Source organism: Montipora foliosa, chromosome 3, assembly GCF_036669935.1.
Source record: "Montipora foliosa isolate CH-2021 chromosome 3, ASM3666993v2, whole genome shotgun sequence".
NCBI lineage: Eukaryota > Metazoa > Cnidaria > Anthozoa > Scleractinia > Acroporidae > Montipora > Montipora foliosa.
In genome coordinates, this window is record NC_090871.1 from 57,439,896 (window position 1) to 57,466,508 (window position 26,613).

The window sequence follows — 26,613 nt, forward strand, 5'->3', positions numbered from 1 at the left end:
AAAGGAAACGGTACTTCTTTTGGAAGAAGATTCTTAATATATTAATTTGAAATACAAATGTTGTACTGGAAATCGTGTGACATGGCTGGTGCATTTCGTGGTTTATGGTCTCTTGTGATGTTTTGAAAGTTCTCAAATCGTACCCGCCAATGGCTTGTGAAATTTTGAGAACTTTCAAAACATCACTCTTACCCATTATCACGAAAAGCACTCGCGTTCATACGATTTTTGGAGCCGCTAAGAGTGAGCCTGAAACAAAGGAACGAAGCTGCTCTCTTATCGGGAGAAGGACACATTTTTCTTGGAAATGCAAGGAATTGTGGTTATGCTCGGTCTGATCATTCTGCTTCTGTTAGAAGCTTGCAGCCACGTTCCCTTAACCTGTAAAAGCGCATGCTCTGTTTTCGCTTCTTGGACGCTTTTCTTTCAGTATCCGTTTCACAGCTTGGTGAAATACAAATATGAAAAGCTGACAAGCTGAACTAAAGTTATGAATGGCCAGGATTCCGTTAAATGTGAGTACTGGTTCCGATTGGAAAAAAGGCATTACGATGCATATGGCATCTATGAAAGCACTCCAGGTCACTTGTCGTATATCTCGATTGTCTTCCATCCAGATACCAACCCCGCCTGACAGGTATTAACTTCAGTGAACTTTTATCGTGGTCGAGCAAAATTTGGTGATTCACAAGTCTTTCTCGTGTATATTATTGTACTCCAGTCATACGGAAATTTAAAAAGTAGATCTAATAACCAAAGCACTTCGCTCTTTAAAGCCTGGTTTTCACTAGCGATGCAAGGCAAGCGCGTACATAAGAGCGCTTAGTTCACCGTGAAAACGGAGTTGACGTAGGCATAAGCACAAGCGAAAGAATCAAAATTTTTCCTTTTCCTTGTGCTTGCGTTTATGCTTGCGTTCGCTTGCGTCGTGTGAAAACGAAACGCAGCATAAGTACAAGGATTGCTACGTCTGGCCAATTAAAGCACTCGTTCCAGATTCCCCGCGTCTGACCATTTGATCAAAATGGCGGATGCTGTGGTTGATTTTGATGCTTTAGTTTTCCCTATCTCGAAGCTGCTTATGCTTGTGCTTGTGCTTGCGCGTGTACTTACGTCTCTAGTGAAAACCAGGCTTAACATGCTGTAAAAAAGAAGTTGAAGTGAACTTGAAAATGATCAATATGTTCGATGCCAATGTTACTCGATCTCCTTTTATTTTCTTCAATCTTTCTGGGTTTCGTATTTTACTAGTAACCACATGTCCTCTCAGGGGGATATTTACGTTGTACCGTTTCCCCAGAATCGATGCGTACTTATTTTGACTACAACTTACCTTTTTAAATCAAACAGATCGCACGTACTTATGATACAGAGTCTACTCAGGGGCAAAGTATATACTTTCAATCAATCACATGAATCATAGTACTCGGCGCTTATTAAAACCATCTCAAGAAGTATATGCTCGTATCCTCTATCTATTGTTCTATTGTTTGGGGTCCACGTTTTCATCCGTCCCTGCTCAATTCCACGCACAACCGTCGTTAAATTATCGCAAGCATGCTTGAACATCTAAGCTTCCCGTCGGCAGCATTTGTACCATTTATGTAAACTAGTTTTTGTTTATGTACTCTACAAATTACTCTATCGCTGTGTTTCCATAGCAACATCCTTATTGCATTCGATAACCATTGCACTCCGCTTGTAACGTAATTGACCAATAAAAAACGCGATATCTTGTTGAGTATGTAACAAATGTGCGCAATAGAACGAATAGTTGAAGATTACAACTGGTAAATAAAAATAAAGCAATTCGAGGCGAATGTTGATTCATTTCGTAACTTGTGGATATCTTCCTTTTGCTTGTCCAAAGACGAATTATGCAAAGCACATTTGAATTGAACATTAACAAAATGGCGTTCTTGGTTCAGGAAAAGAATATTTTAAGTCCTTGAAAAAATGTGTCAGGTTAAAACAGTGAAAATGTAGGACAAATGTATTAAAGGCAGTTAAACAATCATTTCATAGGTAATGTTAGTTAGGTAAGAGATGACTATTACTCAAAGCGAGGCTTCTCCATAGAACGATGCATTCTTGTCGCTGCGCAGTGCATTCTGGTCGAAAGCACAATGTATTATGGTAAAACGTCAGCAAAGCCAAAATCACATACACATTTTGCATAGATTTGTCTTACTACTGATCGAGGACTACAGAAGACTGGACGCATGGTTCAATACCTCAAGAACAGACTATTTCTCTAGAACAGTAGTTATAGTTATCACTACTGCTGACCCGCGTGTAGAATGCAGGTAGCAGGAATTTGGTGTTAAAAGAAGATAACAGTGGAATATTATTTTGTTAAGATGAGAGTACTACAAAGCTATGAAGCCGGGCGTGCAAAAATCTTGGATGGTTTGGTCTTTATCACAGCTAGTGACATGTTATACTTTATAAACACATGCAGCAGTCAACAACTGCTGTCAGTCAACAAAACGTTTAATAAGAAGTTTATACCTGCAAAGTTAGATAATGGTCCAGCCTGTGAAGGCTGAAAAGATTACTGTTTTCTTGATTTCTGGCTGCGGATTGATCTGTGCAAAACCGTTTGTTTACCTGTCTGTCGATTTTGTACCTGAGTAATCAACTATCAGGTCGAATATTTCATGCCTTTGATTTAAATTTGTGTTTTAAAGCTTTGTGTTGGGTACTATGATCAAAAAATCATATCCTTTTTTTCTTCAGATTTTGAAAGCGTGTTCGCTTAACACCTAACTGGCAAAATTTTGAGCTTTGAGTTTTATCCGAAGGCTGTTTATTTTGAGTGTAAGGTTTGGATTTCACGGTCCGCCATTACTCACGTTCAAAACTGACCGATTGGGCATCAGAGGGTTGGATCTAGAGAAAATGACGTCATTTACTCACTAGCTTAAAATTTCTGCGTGTAAACGCAGTTTATTATATATGCAAAACACGGGTTTAAAAGTCTGAAAGCCCGAAACTCCCGTGCTGCATATTAATTCAGCCACGTACACACGCATTGCATTCTTAAACTAGTGAGTCTTTGACGTCATTTTCTCCTCGACCCAACTCTCTCAAGATTTTAGAGTTAGTAATGGCGGACCAATAAATAAGAAAATTGCAGTTAAAATAAACAGGTGTTTTCTTTTAAATCAGAACTTAAAAATTGGATCATTTAGTGTTTAGTTAACATATTTTTGAAATCCAAAGGAAAAAAAGAAATCTTTTTTTGGTCGTAGTACCACTTTAAACTCTGTTTTTGTTTAACTTTATAAATATTCAACAGAAGAAACACACCGCCCATTTCCTGACCTCTTGAAATTCTTCTTCGTCTCATGTCATGGTCGAAGTATCTTCCCCGGAATACCTTGCGCACCCCGAAAGTTTTACCCAAGACCACACTGCGCGCCTAGCTGTGATCAACTTATACGATTTTTATTTACGTAGGGACTCCTAGAATGTCTCGCAGTCAAAATTTGGTACAGATAGGCTAAAGTAACTGGGCTGGCTTTTGAGTCCGCTTCTTTAAACCCGTATTTGTTGATGCCCGACAAAACTAAACAAAACAAACCAGTCTCGTCTTGTACTGGCAAAAATACACATGCACCCGAAAAGTTATGTTATATATATATATATATATAATTAGAGCTTATATGCTAAGCAACATAAAACTTTGAGAAGAAATACTAGTTTCACGACCGGTCAATGCTTTCTAAGTCGGTAACTCTTCATTGTTTTAGTCACTGTAATCCTGAGCGCTAAAAAACTTGAGTTTTGGATAACAAGAGGCTCTAAATAGCCTACACTCATGCGCTGCCAGGTTATTTGTACTTCTGTTGACAGTTTAATAATAATAATAATAATAACTTTTATACACCACAAAAAAGGTATATAGGTGTTACAAGAATCTATTTGAGAGAAGTTGCTCTTTATCGTGTGAGTTCATTGACCTATACTTTTCATCTTTATTTGAAAGAGTCTGTTCATAGACCTGTACTTTTCAAAACAATTTGAAGGAAGTTCTTATTTTTTCTCTGGGTCCATTGGGCTGTAAATTTCTCTCCTCTTTCTTCCAGTTTGCTGCAATTTCTGAAGTAGATTTATGCTTTCTTATTATTTGTTTCCTTTCTATATTTGATAATTCACATAAACATCCAAGAAATGCAACCTCATAGTTTGTTTCAAAACAATTAAATTTACTTTGAATAATAGAACAAAGAGATCAAGAACAGAATCTACATTTGAAAATACTTTTGTTACCATACATGTTTTGGTTCACTGAACCATTGTATACAAAAACGTGGTAACTCATATGCATCTTTTGCTTTGCATACCACTGGGAAACACAACTAATGCAGTAGCTAGAAATTCACATCAAAAAGCCTGCTTTCCTTATGATCCAAAATGGCAGTTTTAAGTTGTTGTTTACTGGGAACCACATTACAAGATAAATTTCCCTGACATCTTGCTCTATGAATAACTTTTACATGGCAAGCGGCCTACGTCTAATTTCTTTAGAAAATCAGAAATAAAATCATATTTTGCTGGAGTAACATTTCTGATAAATTGCTCTTCCATTCTCAATGATACTATCAACTGTTTGAGAGGTGCAATAGTTACAAGACTTTTGAGGTGGAAAAACAAATAGAATAAAATGACACAGCCGAACATTCTTTGCGAGAACAACCCTTGCATCAGGAGCCAGGTTTGACCAGGGTTGACCGGGGTCAAAGTGTGGCCTAAAAGCCTCGGTTAGCCTGGCCACAGGCCAGGCTAGCCGAACGATAAAAATCCGGGGAAGCCGCGGCTAGCCTGGCGAATATAAAAACAGAGCAAATTGCCTGGCTGGACCAGGCTAGCCAGGAATGCTGCGGCCAGCCTGACTGATACCATTGAAAGTGAGATAAAAATTAATGGCCTGGCTCAAGCAGGCTGGCCGGGGAATGCCACGGCCAACCCGGCAGATACCAAAAGCTTGGTCATTAAATGCTAATGACGCAGATAATGGCTTGCACCTATATATTGATTTGGCAGTTTTACAGCTGCCCTAAGCAGTTAATATAAAGCAGACCAAACTTAAGCTGCCCAGCAATGATACTACTGACAGAACCTGCAAAAAGCAACCCCACATTGCAACAAAGTATTAAGCTCTGACACTATAATTTCATACTATCAACAATACGATGCATTTTATTTATAGTATTGCATGAGCAGTTTGACATTAAGAATGATCAATTTTCACCTTTGCATACAAGTTTACAATAAAGGAATGCGGTGGTAATTAACGTAACTTAAAATCTCTTGACTAATCTGATCAGATATAACATTTGCATAATAAGCAAAAGTAAATTTAAGACTGTAAAACAATTTCAATTTCTAACACTTTAATATTTCTTGAATGCTTAATCAAAGACTTTTCAACTGATTAAAAAAATACTTAAAATGTACAAGTTTTTATGTTGAACACTTATCAGTCTTTTCAGCTTTTTTGACCCTGTTCTTTTTGAGGAAATCACCCAGTTTGCTGCTAACTTGAGTTGGGCTGGTGTCATTGTACACTTTCGTCACAGTTGCTGTAGACAAAAAATGAAAGAAAAACACGAGGGTTGATTTGCCCTATTACATTTCTTAGTGTGTGGTTCCAGAAAATATCCATACCCCCACCACAGAAGACGTTTTGATTTGCACCCCCCTTCCCCCAGGATTTTCTGTTCCCAGGAGGAAGGGGGTCTTTGATGACTTCCTCTCCCATCAGGAATTTCCAGAATTTTTGTACTTACAAAAAAGAAAGTGAATACCAACTTAGTTACGTTAATACGTTAATATTTTAATTCAACAGTGTAAACATTAAATAAGGTTACCTTTGATAAAAATATAATGCTTTGTTAAGCTTATTATCCAGCTAAACTTTTAACTTCTTCACCATAAACTTTATAAGCTTAAACATTTGGGTTGCACGTTGACTGTTTCACGTTTTTGTGCATGCAAACTCCACTGAGAACGTTTCGCTCGCTAAATAAAACAGAAACTTACAAGATTCCTTTGTCTACACATTTTGTTAGTTTCTTCAGGTTCATTCTTATGTAAGGGCCGAAAACTTCACTAATACACTGATAATAATAATAATAATAATAATAATAATAATAATAATAATAATAATGCCAGGCCTTCTGAAGGTCGAACGAAAGTACTTCAACAGCCGTGAATAATAAACTTCCCGAGGCCGCGATCTGTTACTCAAAGAAGAGAAAATTTGACTTCCGGTTCCTGTCCATGGTCTAAATGCCATCCACAAAAAAAGAAAATGTTGTAGTACACAAGCGTTGAGATGTTGGGAACTTGCATCTCATCGCATTTTCTATGAGTTACTACCCCCAATAAAACATGAATGAGAATCCTATCAATAATGTGTTTACTGCATGTGAAGGTAGCGAAAAGCGAAACTCTACTGAACGGAAGTGTTGGTCGGATGTAAACAATACAAAACTGGAAGTCTGGGGACGAGACTCCAGTTGAGACCGCCATTTTAAATGTTTTGAATCCGTTCCAAAAAAAAGTGAAAAACACATCGTTCTTAGCTTCGGGAGATTGTACATTGAAGCTAATAATGTTAACTTTATCTCAATGGCCAGGGGGACTGACTTTTGTTTCAAAAGAACAAGCGTAAGTATGTTTTTGTGCTTCAGATCGATCGAATGTTGCTTTCATGTTTTGGACATGGTTCGTGACCCTTTGGAAAAGTAGTTTCCCGTGAAACCCCCCTACCTCTTGGAAATTGCTGCCTTTTAACCCCCCCTCCCCTTTGGAATTTCCAATGATCTTCTGTGGTGGGGGTATGGATATTTTCTGGAACTACATAGAATAGTATACAAGGCTGTGCTCTAGCAGCACCCGGGTGCCACAGGCGACTAACTTTTGGCCTTGGGCAACTGGAAAAACAGTTTTTTACTCATATAAGCTTAAGTACTGGGTGCCCAACATCAAACTTTGGGCTCCTTGTAATTTTCCTTAGAGCACAGCTTTGGTATACTAAGGTTGCACTTGCATGGCATGATATGCAAAAGAAGGAGTTACAATAAGTATTAATTTACTCCGATCACAGTACTAGTAAGATAATAATCCAAACATTTACAGTACTTCCAAGACACTTACATTCTAAAAACTTGAGCTTTGTGGCGTCTAAAGGCCTTCGTTGCAGAACTGTTTTGTTTGTGTGCCTGCCCCTTACAGAACATTCCAGTAACTCTTCCTCTGTAAAGAGCACTCTTGCCATATTTCGTATAGCATCTCCGGAGGAACTGGCATTCTTACATGCTTCTCTGGCCTGTTTCTGTAGGAAATATATGTAGCGATATCATTATGTATCTCTATGTACATGCGCTGTACATGTAAGTGGGCCACATTCTACAGAACTATATACCTGCTTAATTTGGTTACTCTTCACTGGAGTGTTACCTTGGAGATATAATTATACCTTACAAACCTTGTTTTCTTTCCTGTTAATTTATGGCTTATTAAGGCCCACCTTCAACCCACACGCATTGCATTGCATGCTGTTGAACAATTTTCATATATGAAAATCCCACCAAAGCTAAAATTTATCCAATCATATCACTACGATAAGCAATGCAAATTTCCAAAAATAACGAAAATAACTAAAACAAACGGTCAGAAAGCCTGTCGGTTGAAGGTCACCATGGGCCTTTAAGCTTGAAGAACACAGGGCATAATTTAAATCAATAAGAAAAACTTTGTCCATAAATTATTTTACGGAACTCAGACTTGGTTTAGTAAGATGTATTTATTTGCATAGTAAAGTTAAATATCCTACTAATTAACGTGATTAAGTTTATTTAGAGCTCTTGAAAATCGAGCCGAAAGATTTCGAGTGCAGTTCACGGTCTGCTGAATAACTCTGCCCCCTGTACTGAAAGTCAATTATGCTGACAATCTGCGTTCAGGCACGTTGTAATGTAGATATGATCGTGAGTGAAGGCTATCAGTTGACACCCTATCCTTTCACAAACATTTTTGGCACAAATTATGGGGGGAAACAAAGAAAAGTGATTTTTGCTGTTTTAAAATTAATTGTTCAGAATTTTTTTTTGGGAAAGTAATTACTTCACAGGCCACCGATTCAACAATTGCAAAAACAAGAAATTTGATCAAGATGCCCAAATTTTCTTTTACTGAGACCTTTAAATACCCTGGTGGTGTACACTTTGTATTAAGATTTTTGACAACTCACCTTTAAAGCTGGGTCCAGTTGTCCATTGTTTTCCTAACAATAAAATATTGTTCAAAGCGAGGTGAGCTGTGATTACTTGCAACTCATTTACCAAATTGAAAAAGTGACATGGACATACGTTTATGGCAAGAGACCTTAACTGTTGTTAGCCCTATTCTCTGATTATAAAAACTACATGGACAATTGTAGCACTCAGAAAATGAGCTTCCCAATATTATTTTTCCAGGGGAAGAAACAAACTTGCTACCAATACAGCACCACAGCTTAATTCTTTCCACCCAAGATCTTTAGGTCTACAATAAAAACCCACGTATAAGAAGCAAGATTTTTCCAACTTAGCCTAAATAGATTCATACAGAAATGGTCCTATATACATTGTAGGTTCGTACATTTTAATTTGATCGACAGGGACACTTAAGCAATCAGCACAGATAACTACATTTAATATCCAACCGTATTAGTTATTGTACAGAAAATGCACGAAACGAGTACAAATATTCCACGATATTGTACATATAGTTATTGTACACTTGGTTATTGTACAGTAGAAGACCGGTTTGACCAGTTTAAGTTGGTAACATTGTCCTGGACGCACAAATCTTTCACACGTTCTCGGTACGTTGTTTACAGTTCATTTGCTAAAAATTTAGAGTGAAAAAGTTGGATAATAAATAGCATATTAGATGTTTTGGTGAGAAGTATCACGGAGTACTTCTACTCATTGTTTGTATTTTGACTTGCAAAATACGAACATTACTCATAAAAATACTCAGCGATAAGACACACCAAAACATCTAATGAGATATATGTACTACAGGGCATATGTGATATGGAATAGGTATAGAGCTGTATTGAATAATTATCTAGAATGATAAAGACTAAATTTAGTTTTCTGTATTTTCATTTGTGCCTTCATTTTTGTACAAGAAGAACCTATTGAAATTTTTAGGCTAAATAGGTTCGTATGAAGGGGGGCGGGGGGTGGGGGAATAAAATGAAAATTTTAGCATAACAGGGGTAAATCTTAAATTTTAGGTGCTTATATTCAAAGTTTTACTTTCTCTCTTTAACCCCTATGAAACATGAGTCCCTGCATACATGTAACCTTGTTTTGACAAAAAATGTCATTTTATAAATCTTGAAATGCTTTCTTTGCATATCCCAATACAGATGAAACACCCTTTGAAGTGGGCAATCTAGGAAATTTAAGTGTTTGAAGTGAAACTGTAAGTAGGCAACAAACTTTGAACACTGGGTTTGTCAAGGTGGCCACAAGTAAAGCTGTTGACATACACTGTACATCTCCTAGAATGTCCAAAGTACTAAGAGAAACAAAACCAAGCTATTCTGGCAAATGACATTTGACATTTAAACAAGGAGGCTAAGAAATATTCAAATTCAACAGGAAATTAAAAAAAAATTAAAGGATCGAGAAATAATTAATGGTCACGGTGCTGACCTGTTCTCTCTTTTCTTCTAGGCTTGATTTAAGAGCTTCTACTTGAACTTTCAATACCAATCTTAGGACTTTCTCACAATTGTGAAGTCTCTCCTCGATACCCATGTTCAGGTAGACAACAGACTGCATAGCTGTTAGTGCTTCATGAAGAGCTGCTTCATTTTCATTTCCAGAAAGTCCTTCAAATTAAAATAAGTCACAAAAATAACTTTAGAGTTACTGCCACCATTGCCTACTTGCAATTGTCTTGGTTAGGCTCTCGTTTTAAAGTAAGTTCTATCAAAAGTCTATGGTAACAAAAGGTCAAATTTTGAGAAATAAAGTAATATTTACAGTGTGAACCCCATTTTTAGAGTCAAACAGGATAGGAGATAACTATTTTCAGTCATTAATGGTTAGTACATAGTTAATCTAGGGACTGGTTATGAAACCCTGGGAATTTCAAAAGCAGAAACAATACAGTCGCAATTAGATGTTGAACCAACCGTGACCCTGCACAATCTTTTGTTCTTGGTTCGCAAGTTAAATATGAATAAATTAGCCGAAGCTTTTAATTGGTTATCCTGCCAAAAAAAGTGTGTTTTTGTTGGGTTTTGTGCAGGGTCAAGGCCAAAAAAGCGAACAAAAACATGAAACAAAGAAACTTGTCGAGTTTCATAACCAGCCTACATCTATTAACTATGGTTAGTATGAGCAATCCATGATGGGATCTTAAACAAAACAATGTGGGTGGTAACACTATACCTGAAGTAGAAGGCTCAGAAATTCCTCGCTCCTTCTCTTTACTCATAGCAACTGAGGGGGTGCTGTCCTGGCTTCTGCCATCATCTGCTTTGTCTGGCTGCCTTGGAGGAGGGACACATGGGCTTCTCCTTTTGTTCGTGGGACAGTCCAGCTGTCTTGGAGGAGGGGTACGGGTGCTTCTGCTTTTGTTAGGAGAACAGTCCAGCTGCTTTCGAGAGGGGTTCCGCGGGCTTCTCCTTTCGTTGGCTGAACAATCCAGCTGCCTTCGAGGGGGTGTACGGGGGCTTCTCCTTTCGTTGACTGAACAATCCGGCTGCCTTCGAGGGGGTGTACGGGGACTTCTCCTTTCGTTGACTGAACAATCCAGCTGCCTTCGAGTAGGTGTACGGGGGCTTCTCCTTTCGTTGGCTGAACAATCCAGCTGCCTTCGAGGGGGTGTACGGGGACTTCTCCTTTCATTGGCTGAACAATCCAGCTGCCTTTGAGGGGGGATACACAGGCTTCTCCTTTTGTTGGCTGAACAATTCAGCTGCCTTTGAGGGGGTGTATGGGGGCTTCTCCTTTCGTTGGCTAAACAATCCAGCTGCGTTTGAGGGGAGGTACAGGGGCTTCTCCTTTTGTTTGCTGCATAGCCCAGCTGTCTTCGAGGAGAGGTATGAGGGCTTCTCCTTTGGTGTTCAACTGCAAGGTGCCTTGGTGCTCCGGGAGCTGTAAGGTTGACAAATGCCCTTACAGCTTCATCTTGTGCTTTCCTTTTCAATAAGTCCTTTCCTTTTAAGATAAAACAATTGTTTTGCTGTCATTTTTGTGCCCACTAATTCACTGGTTTTAGTTTTTTTCCCTGTAAACAAAAAATACATCACTGTATTTTGGCTCAGATTTACTTATTTCTGGTACAATACCATAGTCTTTGAATCAAAGAGAAGGAAACAAGGATATGTTGTAAAGTATTAGTATTAAACAAACTAAAATTTGAACTATGAAATTTTCCATCTTGGGTGCTAATACCATTTGTTAGAAAATTCCAGTTGGCGCGACTGTTGTATAATGCTGAGCCATTTCCAAAAATACCAACCAACCGAAGGAAATAGCACTTACCATTAAAACTTCCATTTTCAAAGCCTGGTTGCCAGGCCTATAACCTTTGCTCGTCATTCGCTATTGAGCAAAATAGGGCCTGAAAACAAAGATTCGGTAAAATGGTGCAGCATTCCCCAAAATTCTGTTGTGATCAGGAAATCAGGAGGTAACCTCTGCTCAGGTACTCCATATTTTCCAAATGGATTTTCCGGAAAACGACTCTTCCTGAATTTTTGGCAAATTGGTAAGCACCCCTTAAATATTGTCGTATTGTGTGAATGGCCTGTTTACCATGATTATAACAATATAATATTCATAAATTACCATGGTCTCTGTTGTTTTTTCTGCTTTTCCCTCTTGGTTTCTTGTTCTTTTTCTTCAGCTTCTGAAGAAATTCTGAGGCAAGAAACTCGACCTCATGAATGCTCCCTAAAGACAAAAGTTATGTTGTTGTGCAAAATTAGCTTTGCATAATTGACAATGTGCCAGCTGAACCATTCCAGTAATGATCAGAAAGTACTGTTTCTGTTACACGTAGTAGTTACAAGAGAGGCGATTTCAACTTTGTATGATACAAAGAAAAAGTAAGTACTTATACATGCATGACTATAATGTAGAAAGATCCTAACTGACACCTAGTCTACTGCAGAGAACGTATTATTGTGAGTCTGGTTGCTACAATTTGTATTTAAATACATTATAGTTTCAAAAATGCAAAGTTATTTTTTCCGCCACATTTGCAAAATTCAATAAGGCAATGAGTGGGATTCAACTCTGTGACCTTTATGTCGACTTAAGTGATACCACCAAACTGACATTTAAATTAAAATCCGAAATAATCACATACCATCATCACTGTCTTCATCAGCAGAAGAGTGGTCATTACATGTATTTGGTGGCTCTGTAAAAAGGCACAGCTTTAATTTGTCTTTCAATATTGGTAACCTCAAGCTCTTTGAATTATTTACACACAAGGTGACTTGGGGAGATGTGAAAGCAGATGATCCCAATGTTACTAAATTGATGCAAATAAACTTAAAGCCGAATACCAAATACCCTCCTCTTGTGCTAAATCAAGAGATAAAAAACCTTAATTGATCTGTATGTCTTTGCAGGTACATGTTAATGCCTACTTAAAAAAAAACATGTATTACCCATGTTACCACAGTAAGGTTAGGTCAGGTTCTATTTTCAGCAGTATTGTTGTCATGCTAAAAAGTCGTATTACTATTAAATGTTGTATAAACAAGTATGTGAAAAATATACTCCCAACAAACTGTTTTCCATGTAAAAATATCAGACTGACCAGTTTTCACTGCTTCGCAACAACAGATAGATTAAGCGTCACATTTATAGTTATTATAATATCATTACTCGATCAACAAGACGACCTGGGAGCATGTTAATAGACCTTACCTCCAGTGATGTCAGTGCTGTCTGATCTGGATAGCTTTGTCTTTCTCCCCATCTGTCCATTAGATTTTCTTTTCCCTCTGCTTATTGTTGCTTTTTTCACACTCTAGGAAAAAAGCAGTGGGGTGTATAACGTACATGGGTGCAATGGCCAGCTTATTTACATATTTCTTAGATGGGTTTTTTCTAATTTTCTTAATTCAGTCTTATTATCAATGTTTTTCTGGAATCTGGAATTTAGTAAGGTACTTAACTTTGCTTCAATATTCTTAATTAAATAGTTACTTCCAGGTTTCTTTCAGGTTAAAGGCCAGTTCTCCTTGTCTTAATTTGGCCCAAATTTTGACACTGCTCCTTCAAGCAAAAACCCACGATAGAAGCTTAGATTTAGTTTTTCTTATTGTTGATGTTTTCCCTTAAATGTTAAATGACAACATATAAACTAAAAGCTTAGTAACAATTGCTTGCATGTAAACACTACTTACTACTTCCGGTGATTTGTCATTATCGCTGGAAGTATTTTGTGTTACTTTCTTCACAAAGTTCCTTCCAGCAACGGCAGCCTTTCTCCGAGTTGGCACCCCTGCACTTTCCTTTCCTTTGCTAGTAGCGGAAAAAAGTTTTTCTACATGGTCTTTGGCATCCTTGTAATTATCTGCAAAAGAATATTAGTTTAGCTGTAACAAATTGTTGCACATATTAAAAAATCATATAACCAACTGTCTGATTTCACTGTCCGATTACAACCCTACACAATACATATGTAATTAGTGAAAAATAAAGCAGTTAATGGACCAATCAAATAATAATATTGAATGGCAAACAGACATAATTGCAAGACAAGAAGTAATGTCAGACTTGAATAATTGAATGCGCATAGCGAATTTTTTTTTTTATATGAAAACTGCTTCATAAGCACTCGCCTCACACCAATTTTGCCCAGGTTCGAGTCCCAGACCCGGCATCATATGTGGTTTGAGTTTGTTGGTTCTCCACCCTGCCCCGAGAGGTTTTTCTCTGGGTACTCTGGTTTTCCGTCTGAGGCTCTCATCAAAAACCAAAATTTGATTTGATTTGCATTGATTTGTTAATTTCAATTTACAGTGTCCCCAATTAGTGCTCCAACGCTAGAAGATTAGTCACTTAAATGAACTTCCTTTCCTTTTTCCTTTTCCAAGTCACTAGAGAGCTTTAGATTCTAGGCCGAGAACGACTACGAGTATGAGATTTTCTCATAGAACAACAGTGAGCCCGCGCAAACCTGCGTCATTCTGGCGGGAAAAACGTGACGTCATTTTAGTGCGAGGCTTTGCAAAAATCTCATCTTGACAAAACAAGTCACCAACACGGTTTGTCATTTTTTGATCAGGAAAAGGCTCAGTTACCAGCGAAAAGAATAACCGAGCAACCTATGCTGCTAACAAAGAGCGAATAGCCACTTCCGACGTGACCATTGTCTTGCATAATTTTTCGGTCATTCAGTTACCTCGATGGCCTGATCGCGTCCTCTGCAGCTGGTGTGTTTGTGAAGAAAAAAAGAAAACGCTCGACTACCTGTTCATTTCATTTTAATCTGAGTTACCGACCATCCTCTTAAAAGCAAATAAAACTTAAACCACTATTTCTCCTTAATTAAACGTAAATGGAAAGAAATATTAGCAGGCAGCAATAACTTTCTTGACTAATGCAATGCTACTCAAGATCGACGATGTTGATTTCAAAGTACACGCACCGTTAATTTCCTTTGATGAGTTAAATGTCTCGCCATCTACTTTTAAGTTTGAGTTTAAGCGTTTTAAATAACTTTTCAATTGAAGTACCGTGGATTTCCGAGCTTGTATTAACTTACCCCATTTAGATTCTATCGTTCCACTCCACGTCGTCTTGTCCTGGAGAATGACCTTCATTCCTTCTTTTACCAATTTGAAGACTTCGTTTAAATCGTTATGCATGAGAGGCATCTCTCCGTTTAACACCGTAACCTTTTTTGAAAGTCGAATTGGACTGGTACATGTAGATGGAAATGACCAGTCAACAACGAAAGATGCCATGATTTCGCAAAAACCAAGAAAGGACCGAATGGTGGAAAAAGTCGCGCGTTTTTTGCATCGATACTGAGCAAGTGACCCATTTGACCTTTTAACCAATCCGAGCTTCTGGTGATATTTGACACATCCAATCAACTTCTGAAACGTAGCGACATGAAAACGCAGGTGATCGCGCGCCAAACCGAAAAGAAGCCCGACGGATAGGCAGTAAATAAGTATAAGCATGGCTACAAAGTATTCGGATTTCAGGAGTATTAATGGTTCATGGTTTTGTCCAGTTTGTTTTATTTCCTGTTCCACTAAGGGGAACCTAACGCGGCACATACGCCAAATACACAAGAACCACTCTCTTGGAGAAAACGTGGAGGGAAATAGTGAAAAGTTTATATTTTTGGGATGCGACGATTCTGACGAAGAGCAAGCTGAATTAAAAAACGACCAAGAAACTACTGTTGTTGATTGCCAATTTGCCGATGACGATTCTGTTAGTTTGGAAAATTTGCAAAAGATCAGTCTTATTCGAGAGAATTCTGCGGAACATTTTTCCCAAGAACAAGAGCAACGGACGCTTACCCAGGTCGTTTCGCAGTTGGGTTCATGCCTTGAAGACATCGAAACGCTTTACAGCGAATTAAGCAAAGACTTTCGTCATTCAAGGGACAGCTTTGATGAGCAGAATTCTCAGCAGGAAATCTCTGACTCAAGTTCTGAAACTGACTGCTTGAGCGATGAAACTAACTCTGATGATTCTATTGTTTGGTCGTCTGACAATGAAAACCCGGATACAGACCCTGATGATAACGAAAAAGAACATGGTCCAATTTTCGAAGGTGCTGATGTAACTTACCAAGACCATATCTTAGCGATTATGGCCTTTGCTGCAAGGCACAATCTGAACCAAGCACAGCTGTCAGACTTGATTGAAATAATTAAACTGCATTGTCCAAGTGATGGAACGTACGTCAGCTCTGGCAAATCACTACACAAGGAAGTTATAACTGGTGATATAAAGTTGAAGTATCACGATGTGTGCGAGGACTGCTTTGCCTTATTTCCTGAGGATTCCAGTTTGTATCGGTGTTTCACAACAGGCTGTTCAGGGTAAGTGGTGTGTTTGCTCAGTGACAGCTATTTGCTCCATATAATAATATATTTTCTCAAGTAAATTTTCCCTTTATGCGGTCACTACGTTCCATGGTCTGTCGCTCTCCTTTTGAGCTCTTTGAAGAAGAAAGAAAGCAATTACGAAGGATCCAACTGTTTGGTTCCGAAACCGGTCTTGCATTTTAACCTCATAAACTGTTCTCTCCATAACTGTACCATTGCACAAACAGAACCTGTTGAGTAGTCCAGGTCATTTCCCGGTTAGCAAGTTGTTCCGGCCATTAATTTTCTGCTAAAGACGATATGAATTTTATAAGATTTCTATTTCCCGCACTTTTTAGCACGCCTACAGTAACGTCATGGCTTATAATTATCTCCGGCAAATTCCCGACAATTGACCTGACCGCTATGGAACAATGAAAGCCGAATAAAGCAATTTTCAACATCCAATATGTTTGTGATACTATACCCGTTCACTTTGAAACTTCAGAATATGCTTATTTCGTACTTTCAGCTACAAATTTTAATTAAATTTGACTGAAAAAAAAGGTCGAAATTTTCGCTCATTTGACCTTTAAAACCCTGCAACTAGTAACAGGTACCTTTCAGCGCTCGCTGGCCATTTCGTGCCCTAGCTAATGATGAAAAAGGGGTTGTTGTATAAGATACAGTAATAGATTTGGAAATAAGCAATTCAGCAATGACAAATTCCCCAATCTTGGCCAAACCTTTGATGACAAATGCCCATCATGGAAACAAACAAGTTCACAAATTGACCAGGGGGTGTACTTAGCACTAGAGCAAAACAAGCATGTCACTGATGTAATATTCCATACTCAGCAACTGACTTGCCCCACTTCTCCCGGGTTGGGGTGGGGGGACTGTCACAAGCCTGCAATAATAGGCTTCACGCTGTTGCTCTGACCCTCCCAGGGGTTGGTTAAGATAAATTATTAAAGAATAAATAAAATATTTCTTCCATGAACTAATTTATACAACTGTATGTGTATTATGTACCAGCTAATGTCTGTAAATTTTTATTTAAAATGTATACTCCATGCTTGTTATACCTGGTTAAGATTTGTGCACCATGCCTTTATATACCAACCTAGCGTGCAGCAATCTTATAGTGTGCCAGATTTAGTATATGTATATGTACATATATGTATGTACATTGTATAAAGACTTAAACATATGCATGCGCAGTAAAAATTTGTAGGGCTGTACGGAAATCCTTAGATGTAACCTCACTTAATTATTTATATATTACATGCTCTGTTGTGCCAAATCATGTCAAGGCTCAGATATCAAGGCAAAGTTGGTGAGCAGGACAAAAAAAGAAAGAAGTGCTACTTTATCAGCGTACCATTTGCAGAACAGTTCAAAGATATATTGGAACGTAAGTGTACCCTTGCTTGGCTTGGTTGATCTTTTGAGTACATGCAGATGTAACAGTAATTGACTTGTGCAATGTTAACTCTTTGGTATGGTACCATAATGATCCCCTGCCAGTTTTCAACTTTTCTGTCAAAATAATTCATTGAAATTTTTTAGGTCAGCACATTTGGAGCAGTGTACAACAAATGTACCTCGAAAGAGACAAGTCTTCCAATATCCGAGACATAATTGATGGTGAAGAGTACAAGAAGCATTGTAAACCTGGTGGAATCCTCCACAACTCAAACAACATTTCAGTGGTGTTAAATTCTGATGGAATTCCAATTTTCAAGAGCTCCGGTATAGGAGTGTGGCCTGTCCAAATGGTAATCAATGAAATTCCACCAAATGAAAGGTACAGTGAGTGTCACAAGTCAGCCTGCTTCAGGGATCCGGTCCAATGATGTTATTTCGATTTATGTGGAAATTAAAACACCTAATAAGTAACCTGTTGAGCCAATAGGTACAGTAGTAAAGGTCTTTCTTGGTCCAGATTCATAGATTCATGAAGCCCTCCTAAGCTAATCTTATTCCTAAGTAGTGTCTCTTACAAATTGACTTTTTGTCATGAGACAACACCTGGAAAATATAAGTTATTAGCTGAGGAGGGCTTCGTAAATGGACCAGCCCCTGGTTGCTTGAATCTGAAGTAGGATAATATTATGTTTACAATTTACTGTCATGTTTCTTGGTCTTACCTCTTAATATTATTTATTAAAAAGGAAAATTGTTTGTAAGTAGTGAGCACAATGCATTTTATCAACTGTGGTCCCTTTTTTAGGCTTACCTAACTAATTTTGTGCTTTCCTCTGAGAATTTGTTCATCATTCTTTGTTTCAACAGATTCTTAAAAAAGAATATGGTCCTATGGGGAATTTGGCAAGGAAAGGGCAAACCAGTTATGCATGCATTCCACAGGCCACTTGTTGCAGCGCTAAATGAACTTAGCAGTGAAGGTAAGATTTTCATATATAATTCACCTTATTGTAACCAAATGAAAGTATATGCCTATAAAATGATAAATAAAGTGAATGACATCGAAAGTTAGAACAAATTGTGAATGACGATAAAATGCATGTACAGTACCGCTCAAAAGTAAGTTACCAGTCTAGTCTCGTTTCTCGCGAGACGAGTGTCTCGTCTCTAGAGACGAGAGTCTCGCCTCGAGAGACGACACACTCGTCTCTAGAGACGAGACTCTCGTCTCGCGAGAATCACTGAAGTGGCAAGATTGGTGTAATTTTTTATAGAAGTCCGATGGTTACACGAATGTTTGCGAATTCAAATGAAAAAACGACGCTCATGGCGTGAGATTATTTTCACTGTCACGCAACAAAAACAAAAATAAGAAAAATTCGAAACTGTTCACTGAGAAATGCGAAGAACTTGAACTGTTGTGTGAAACAAATTTATTTCCCATTTCCACCTCTCCAATTCTTAGGTCTGTGCGGTACATCTTATCTAAGTTATTTGTCGAAGCGGTTCACGCAACTTAAAGTAATACAGTTTTGTGAAGATACACCGCGGTCGACGAACATTTGTCATGAAAGCGCTTATTTTTCGTTCATGAATTAAACGATGTGTATGAACAAATCTCCTAAAGTCGCGGCAACACAAGCGATTTTTTGCTTGCGACGGTGATGCGATTTTTTAAAGTGGTGCTATGATCAAAAAATCATTTGCTCTTTTTCTTCAGATTTTGAAAACGTGTTCGCTTAACACCTAACTGGCTAAATTTTGAGCTTTGAGTTTTATCCAAAGGCTGTTTATTTTGAGTGTAAGTTTTGGATTTCATGGTCCGCCATTACTCACGTTCAAAACTGTCCGATTGGACCTCAGAGGGTTGGATCTAGAGAAAATGACGTCATTTACTCACTAGCTTAAAATTTCAGTGTGTAAACACAGTTTATTATATATGCAAAACACGGGTTGAAAAGTCTGAAAGCCCGAAACTCCCGTGCTGCATATTAATTAGGCCGCGTACACACGCGTCCTTCACTGCTAAGTTCATTTAGCGCTGCAACAAGTGGCCTGTGGAATGCATGCATAACTGGTTTGTCCTTTCCTTGCCAAATTCCCCATATAAATTGCTTAAATTTCCTCATTATAAATCTAGTGTAAATTTCTGCATAATCAACACATGTTTACACATAATATGGCCAATAATTTTCGCATAATCTTTAACTTTTTTCCGCATCCTATCAGAAGCCCAGTGTAGTGTTACATCTACAATTATTATTTTTCAGGCTCATTTCAAATTTAATTTATGAATTCTGTTCTGTCCTGTACTTCAGCATTAATTATACCAGAGAAAGAACTTTTAAGAGTAATAGATTTTGTAACTGCCTCAAAACAAGAAATAAATAAATAAACAAATAACTAAATAAATAAATAAAAGGTGTATTGTGCACTGAATGAGGGCAGTGCTGTGTTGTTACTCTTACGTAGTCATATGTTTAACATTTAACAATGATCATCTAAATATTTTCATTTAGGATTGGAGATACACCCCCCAGGATATGAGAAGATTCAGACTCGCGTGTTTGCTCTTTTGACAACCATGGACTTACAAGGAAAGGGATTTTGGTTGAACATGGTGATGCATAATGGAGCATATGGATGCTTGGATTGCTACACTAAAGGGATTCACGTGCGAAGTGGCAAGGGACATTCACATTGCTACCCTTATTCAGAATACAAAAGAGCAGCTCCTCGCACTTCACAGCAGTTTAGAGAGGATGCCATGAAAGCACAGCAGTCAAAAAAAACAGTTAGTAGAAATTAATGAATTTAGAAGAGTGGCGCTAATTGTTAAATACCAGTGTGCATGCACCTAAAAACAACTTAAAATGACGACTTCTTTGTGTTTGTTTGTGTTCTTTTGTGTAACACTATATTTAAATTATTTGACTGAATTAATACCTTAGGTTAATGGGATCAAAGGATATAGTTTAATTCTTGCTTTACAACACCACAATGTCATCCCTGGTTATGTGATTGATTACATGCATGGAGCCTTGCTTGGTGTGACCAAGACAATGATGATGATGTGGTTTTCCCCAACAAAAGAAAACAGAGGGAAAGATTTTTTCATTGGAGAAGAGGTAACGTAACATATCTTTTCTTTCAGCAATCTTGATAATTATTTACATTGTGACCCCTCTATTCCTTTTAAGCATTATGCTTTGTCTGCCAGAAAACCCTATATAAAATGTCTTAAAACCAAAATGCTCTATCAGTTGCAGACTATTGACAAGAGGCTGCAAAAAATGAAACCACCAGACTTTATTGTCAGGTTACCAAGAAGCCTTGCGGCGAACCTGAATCATTTGAAAGGTAACTGCATTTCTGTTTTGGATTTATGGGTTAACCAAAACGAGAATTAACACACCAGGACTTGAAGAGTACTTAACCTTAAGGTATTTACCTATTAAATTATATTGCATAGCCCACTGCATATCTCACTTTGTTTATTCCTGGAATTGCATAAATAAGCTTCATATTTAATAATAAAGCCTCTTTAAATTATTATTTTCAGCATCTGAACTCAAAGTATGGCTTTTATACTATTCTCTGCCAACTCTAAATGGCGTCTTACCCAAAAAGTATCTCCAGCACTTTGCATTTTTTGTGGAGGCCATGTACATTCTCCTGGGAGATGACATTTCAAGAGAAGATTTGCAAGTTGCTGAGCACTTCATGGATGCGTTTTACAAGAATTTTGAACAACTGTATGGTAAATAATAATAATAATAATAATAATAATAATAATAATAATAATAATAATACTGTAATGCAGCAATGTGGGTGACCGTAGGCAACAGTGGCTGCTGCCTGACACCCATTCAGATAACACTTTCAACCTGCTATTTCTACTGTTTTCTGTTTCGGTTTAAACTCAAGCATCAGCGCAATAAGACCGGGACCTACATTTTCTGGGAAAATGGAGTCCATTATCCCAGAGACTCTCCGGGCACCCACCCTGCTGACCAAAAAGCCTGAGGCCTCTGGGTATGAGATTGGGTATATGAGCTATTATACCATATAGTCTACAAAATTGTCAGTCACTGTACACATCAGTTTTTTTTGTTTTTCCAAAATAAATAAGGGATGATTTATCCATAATTTGTGGGCAATTTTGATAAAACAATAAATTAATAATAAATTATTGTTGTATATATAATTATATTATATAAATTTGGCATAACAATACTTTGCATTCATGGCCAACCAAATTGAGCACTCTACTTAATTATGAATCATTGCCACTAAGTATTATGCAGGGTATGTACATGTATTAAATAAAGGTATCTGTACACATATATATATGCCTATATATACACATGAAGTGTTTCCGATCCTTCTATACAAACATGTAAGACTATTTTATTGAAGAATTAAGGCATGGAAACACCTCATGTAATATATTATTTTATTTTGAGGTTTTATGACTAATGTTGGTGTTATCAATTTATTGTCACTCTTTACGTTAAGGTCAGAGCAAGTGTGGTCTCAACGTACATAATGTTATCCACTATGTGAGACAAGTTTGTGCATGGGGTCCTCTCTGGTGCTACTCGTGCTTTCCATTTGAAGATCTTAATGGGGACTATGTTGACAGCGTGCATGGAACTAGAGATGTCTGCCATCAGGCAAGAATAAAATAATGCACTTAACATGTGCAATTTAGCACCACATGTACATGCACCTTTTCCATTTTTCGGGCATGTCTACTCATTCATGAATATGTCTTCCTCAATAAAGGCATCAAGACTTTTGCTGACTTGGAAACATCCTTGTTGAAAGTGTAAGAATGGGAGCAACATTTTTGCCTCTAACTCTCAGCCTCTAATGCTAAAGCCCTTGTAACCAAGAAACACAGGCTTTCATTTTGTTGTTGAATATTTTTATCATTGTAGTCCTCAAGTTTGCAACCATTTGACCACACTCCGAAAAATCTACTTTTTTACCGGTATCTTAGATTGTTCGGATGTTCTTCTCTGAAAAGAAGCTTGAGTCCAAGAGTTTGTTGATGGAATGTAATTCACCTGCTCAGAGATTCGTCAAGAAGATGTTGTCAGCAAGAAGGTAATAATGGAGTAATGTGTTGTGGATTTCACACTGCAGTATTTAAGTGTGCAATCAGGGTCTGGAAGGGGTTTCACATGATCTGTGAATTGACCTGAAAACAGAGCGTGAATCGGGAAAACTGAAACAATACAGCCATGATTCGTGAATAACATATGAACTGTGGTGTGATCCTTCAAGGTGGTAGCTATAGTGTCGTTATAATGTCGTGAATGTCAGGTTCCCTACACAAATTCATGTAATTTGTCTGTCAAGGTGGTTCAAAAATTGCTACAGTATGTAACGCAATCTACCATTATCATGATCTGTACTTGACCCCTGTGACCTCTGCGACTCATTTGCAGACAATCATGTGACTGAGACAATTCTGTGCAACTGAGAACACGCTGAGAGACATGGAACTTCTTATCAAAAACAATCTGCACTAGATCAATTTATCACACAGAGCCCTTTTATCGTGTTGATCTAATGTTCTGTTTTGTAATTAATAATTACATTTATTTCTGAGCATATCAGCTGTCTAAAATAGAAACATAAGGATCACGGAAGTGAAGAATTGAACTTCATGGCCTTTATACTTCATCGCAGTCAAACAAATAGCAAAGAATCTTCAATTTGATCACCAATTACTTTTCATTTCCTCCCCGTCATGGGGTCTTACAATACCATCTCTTTCCTGTAGTCATGTGCAGAAGTAAAGTCATCACAAAGAAAGCCGTATAATCATATTTAGTATACACTAAAACAGTGAATAGCATTGAAGGCGTGCCCTGATTGGCTTCTCAAACCCCGAATGTCCTTTGCTTAGTTCACCTCCGAGCAACTTGCGTGGGCTTTTGCCCCGAAAATATTGTAATCGTTGCAGGAATGAATGAGGTAAAATCATCTTTTTGTGCTGTATTATCTCACTGTTTTAGTATTATTATTCAATGGCTCTGTAAATAATACCGGTAATATCCACCACTAGCCACCGCGATATGGTGACTTCAGTGACTTTTAAGACTTGATCAATTCTCCATTCAACTATGTGATATGTGAATTTGTGATTCGTGATTGTAGGGAAAATGAACCCATGATTGAAATTCCAGACCCTGTGTAGTTGTCAGATCACTTACGCTGTGATTTAATATATAGACTATGTACTGTGAACCTCATGTATTTTTCATTTTTTTTATCTTCCCTTTTTCTGTTTTGTTGAACAGGCCTAAAAATGTTAAACAAGCTAAACAATGCAATCTGGTGGGCAAAGCAGTTCAATTAATCCCTAATGAAGAGGTCAACACTCTGTTGTCCCACACATTGGGAGATGAGATCTGGCGACATACTTGGCAGAAAGTATTTAGGGTAATGGTGAATGGCAAGGTGTACTATTCAGAGGAGTACAAGAGAATGAGAAAAAGGATCTGCTATGCAGTCATGTTCTTTAACAGTGCTGAACTCGAGTTTGGTCTCATTCAATACTTTGCACACAACAAAGATACCAAAGAGACATATGCAGTGGTGGCTGTTCCTGAGGTGTCTGAATCACCTCCAGAGCTAAGGACATACTCAATTCATCACATCTGGCTGTCTCGAGAAAGGTAAGGCAAGGATAACTTCTTTGTTCAGTCTTACTTTATTTTTACCTAATTAAATACATAAAGAGTACTAGTTGTGATGTCAGTATCAAGCAAGGTTGTAATATTCTTCATTATTATCAACCTTTAAATTTACTTGGTGTAATGAATGATTGTTTTATTTGTTTGTTTAGAAAAACTCTTATGGTGGTGAATGTTGCTGCTATTGAAGAAAAAGTTTTCTATCTCAGTGGAAACAAGCAAGATTTGTGTTTTGCTAGAGCACCAAACTTTGTGGAAAGAGAGTAGTTATAGAAGTCTTGCAGCCTAATGCTCTGTTTGTCTTTTTTATTTGTTTTTTTTTTTTTTGCTTTGCTCTAATATCTTAGAACTCTATCTTCTGTTAATTAATACTAAGATAACTTTTGGTATTGATCCTGTAAAAATGCATTTCTATTTATGCCATAATAATAAATTCATGTAGGTAAAAATATTGCGAGTTAAAATTGTTTCTATTTCATATTGCTGTCACTACTAGAACATGACCAGGATTTCTGGGCTTTCCCGGCTTCTCAGTTTTCTGGCCTGAGGAAGACCAAGAAATGCCATACTATTTTTTAGTGTGGCCGGGAAAGCCATAGTTCTATGGCCAGGCTTGCCACAAAACCCTGACCTTGACCGGGCTTACCACATTTTTCCAGGCCATGCTTTCCTGGCAAGCCAGGCAACGACCTTGGCAAGCCTGGCCTGGCCAGGCTTTGCCAGGGTTGCCATGCTTTTGACCGGCCTCCTGATGCAAGGGAAAGGTAAACATCATTTAAGTGCTCTTAGGGTCTAAAATTTTGGTTTCGAACATATAATGAATGAACAATGCTTCCACTGTTGCTTTACATTTTAATAATGTTAACACATTTTAATCTCATAAGCAACAGATGTTTGTGCACATATATTCTGAAACTGTTGTACCAAATTCATGAATCTATTTCAATTGAAGTACATCTTGCAAATGGGTCCCATACCTAATAAATCTCTGCCATGAGAGTAAAAGATTTTACACCTCCCATTAGGCAGACAGTATATTGCTACAGTGTAAAGTTCAAGTGTTAAAACATATGCATGATAATTATCCACGAGCAAAGAATCAAAGGCAGCTAACATTGATATAACATAAGGAAAGTCTGAAATTATGGGAGGTGCACTATTTAGCAAACCACTATAACTATCACTGTATGTCAGCTGATAATTAATGTAGCTTAAGTTTTAAACATAACAGGCAAATCTGTGAAAAATAGGAGTCCTGTTTGCATGATTGTGACAAAGCTGGATACATATTATTCCCAATGTTTATAATTTGAACCAAGTCAGCTGAAGAGGTTATTGGATTCGTGAAATTTTAAACAAGTGCCGACAGAGAGGGTCGTGAAGGGGGGGGTACCAAATCCCAGTTCCCAGTTCCCAGCCTAAATTTGACCCAAATCCCAGTTCCCAGGCTAATTTTTGCCAAAATCCCAGTTACCAAATCCAACAAAAGTTTAGAGTTTTCGGTTTGTATAACGTCGTTATTTGCATTGACGTACTTGATTTCTAGTACCATTTTGCGAGAAACCTTTTTCGAAGCCATTTTTATCTTCCCTTCACAATATCTTCCCGCCATATGCAAACTTGCAGAACTTGTCCGCTGACCAGGAAAACTGACAGAACGTAACTATGCAACCGTGTAAGCCTGGTAGCCAGACCGCGGGTGCGAAGGCGAAAAATAAAGGATTTCTTATGAATCCTACAAAATCACCGAGCCTAAAGATAGGAATCGTGGCTTTTTAGAGGAACGTTGTCGCGACGGACAAGATTCAAACAAGTGCACTGCAAGCTCATTATTGTCTTTTGAGGTAAAAGCGATTGGATAGTAGCCATTTGTCAACCAAAATCGGGAAAAGGCTCTGAAGGTTCTTTACCTATACCATAGCTTACACAGCCTGCTTGTGTGGGATAAATTTTCTCTTGAAACAGGAGGGGTCTTAAATATTTTTCCATCATCTTTAACTAGTTTTTTGGTCTCCCTTGAGCGTGCGAGGTTTCCGAATTAAATTGCTTTGTTTTAGTCTATTACATGCATCTGGTTCTTCTCTTTCAATAGTCTGATCCTATTCTGACGTAAATCGAACTTTTATTCGTTTCAAAAATCATGAAATTTGTCCATTAGGATTCTCGTCAGGCAATTCCAATATACATGGTGTGGGCACCGCCTTGGTTTACAAAAACTTGCTTCAACTGCATGGAAAGCTGCCATGCTCACAGGGTGGATGCGGAATAAAACTGGATCTCAGTTGTTTATTATTCCTTCCATTTTTTCCGAAGTTATTCACTATTTATTATTGAAATTTTGTTCGATATTTATTTTTCCATATTCGCTATTCTTTAATG

At 37.8% G+C, this 26,613-nt stretch overlaps 4 protein-coding genes across 8 annotated transcripts in view; 2 read left to right on the top strand and 2 right to left on the bottom strand.

Annotated features, from left to right (window-relative positions):
- LOC137997757 (uncharacterized) overlaps positions 1–26,613 on the bottom strand; it is a 414,333-nt gene that overhangs the window by 254,405 nt on the left and 133,315 nt on the right. The window lies entirely within an intron of this gene.
- LOC137997756 (uncharacterized) overlaps positions 1–26,613 on the top strand; it is a 64,534-nt gene that overhangs the window by 2,975 nt on the left and 34,946 nt on the right. The window lies entirely within an intron of this gene.
- LOC137997762 (uncharacterized) lies at positions 498–24,863 on the top strand. Its single transcript, XM_068844000.1, has 12 exons — positions 498–515; positions 17,410–17,510; positions 17,666–17,903; positions 18,392–18,504; positions 20,044–20,318; positions 20,476–20,652; positions 20,788–20,884; positions 21,087–21,284; positions 22,043–22,200; positions 22,530–22,636; positions 23,839–24,216; positions 24,387–24,863. Coding segments are annotated over exons 1-12 (1,959 nt in total). The 5' UTR covers positions 498–513; the 3' UTR covers positions 24,502–24,863.
- Positions 4,251–14,660, bottom strand: LOC137997766 (SRRM2 protein homolog rsr-2-like). The gene is made up of 9 exons (XM_068844004.1): positions 13,445–14,660; positions 12,963–13,065; positions 12,394–12,447; positions 11,871–11,975; positions 10,467–11,237; positions 9,723–9,901; positions 8,264–8,296; positions 7,168–7,345; positions 4,251–5,588 (listed from the first exon to the last, which is right to left on the bottom strand). The coding sequence occupies exons 2-9, from the start codon at positions 13,012–13,014 to the stop codon at positions 5,470–5,472; spliced, it is 1,491 nt and encodes a 496-aa protein (XP_068700105.1). The 5' UTR covers positions 13,015–13,065; positions 13,445–14,660; the 3' UTR covers positions 4,251–5,469.

Coding starts and splice junctions, on each gene's coding strand:
- LOC137997762 (XM_068844000.1), top strand. Junction 21,285..22,042: donor GAATTTTGAACAACTGTATG/GTAAATAATAAT, acceptor CTTTACGTTAAG/GTCAGAGCAAGTGTGGTCTC. Junction 22,201..22,529: donor CTAGAGATGTCTGCCATCAG/GCAAGAATAAAA, acceptor CCGGTATCTTAG/ATTGTTCGGATGTTCTTCTC.
- LOC137997766 (XM_068844004.1), bottom strand. CDS start 13,014: ATGGGGAGAAAGACAAAGCTATCCAGATCAGACAGCACTGACATCACT. Junction 9,902..10,466: donor TTCTGAGCCTTCTACTTCAG/GTATAGTGTTAC, acceptor TTTAATTTGAAG/GACTTTCTGGAAATGAAAAT. Junction 8,297..9,722: donor TAGAAGAAAAGAGAGAACAG/GTCAGCACCGTG, acceptor TTTTATTGTTAG/GAAAACAATGGACAACTGGA.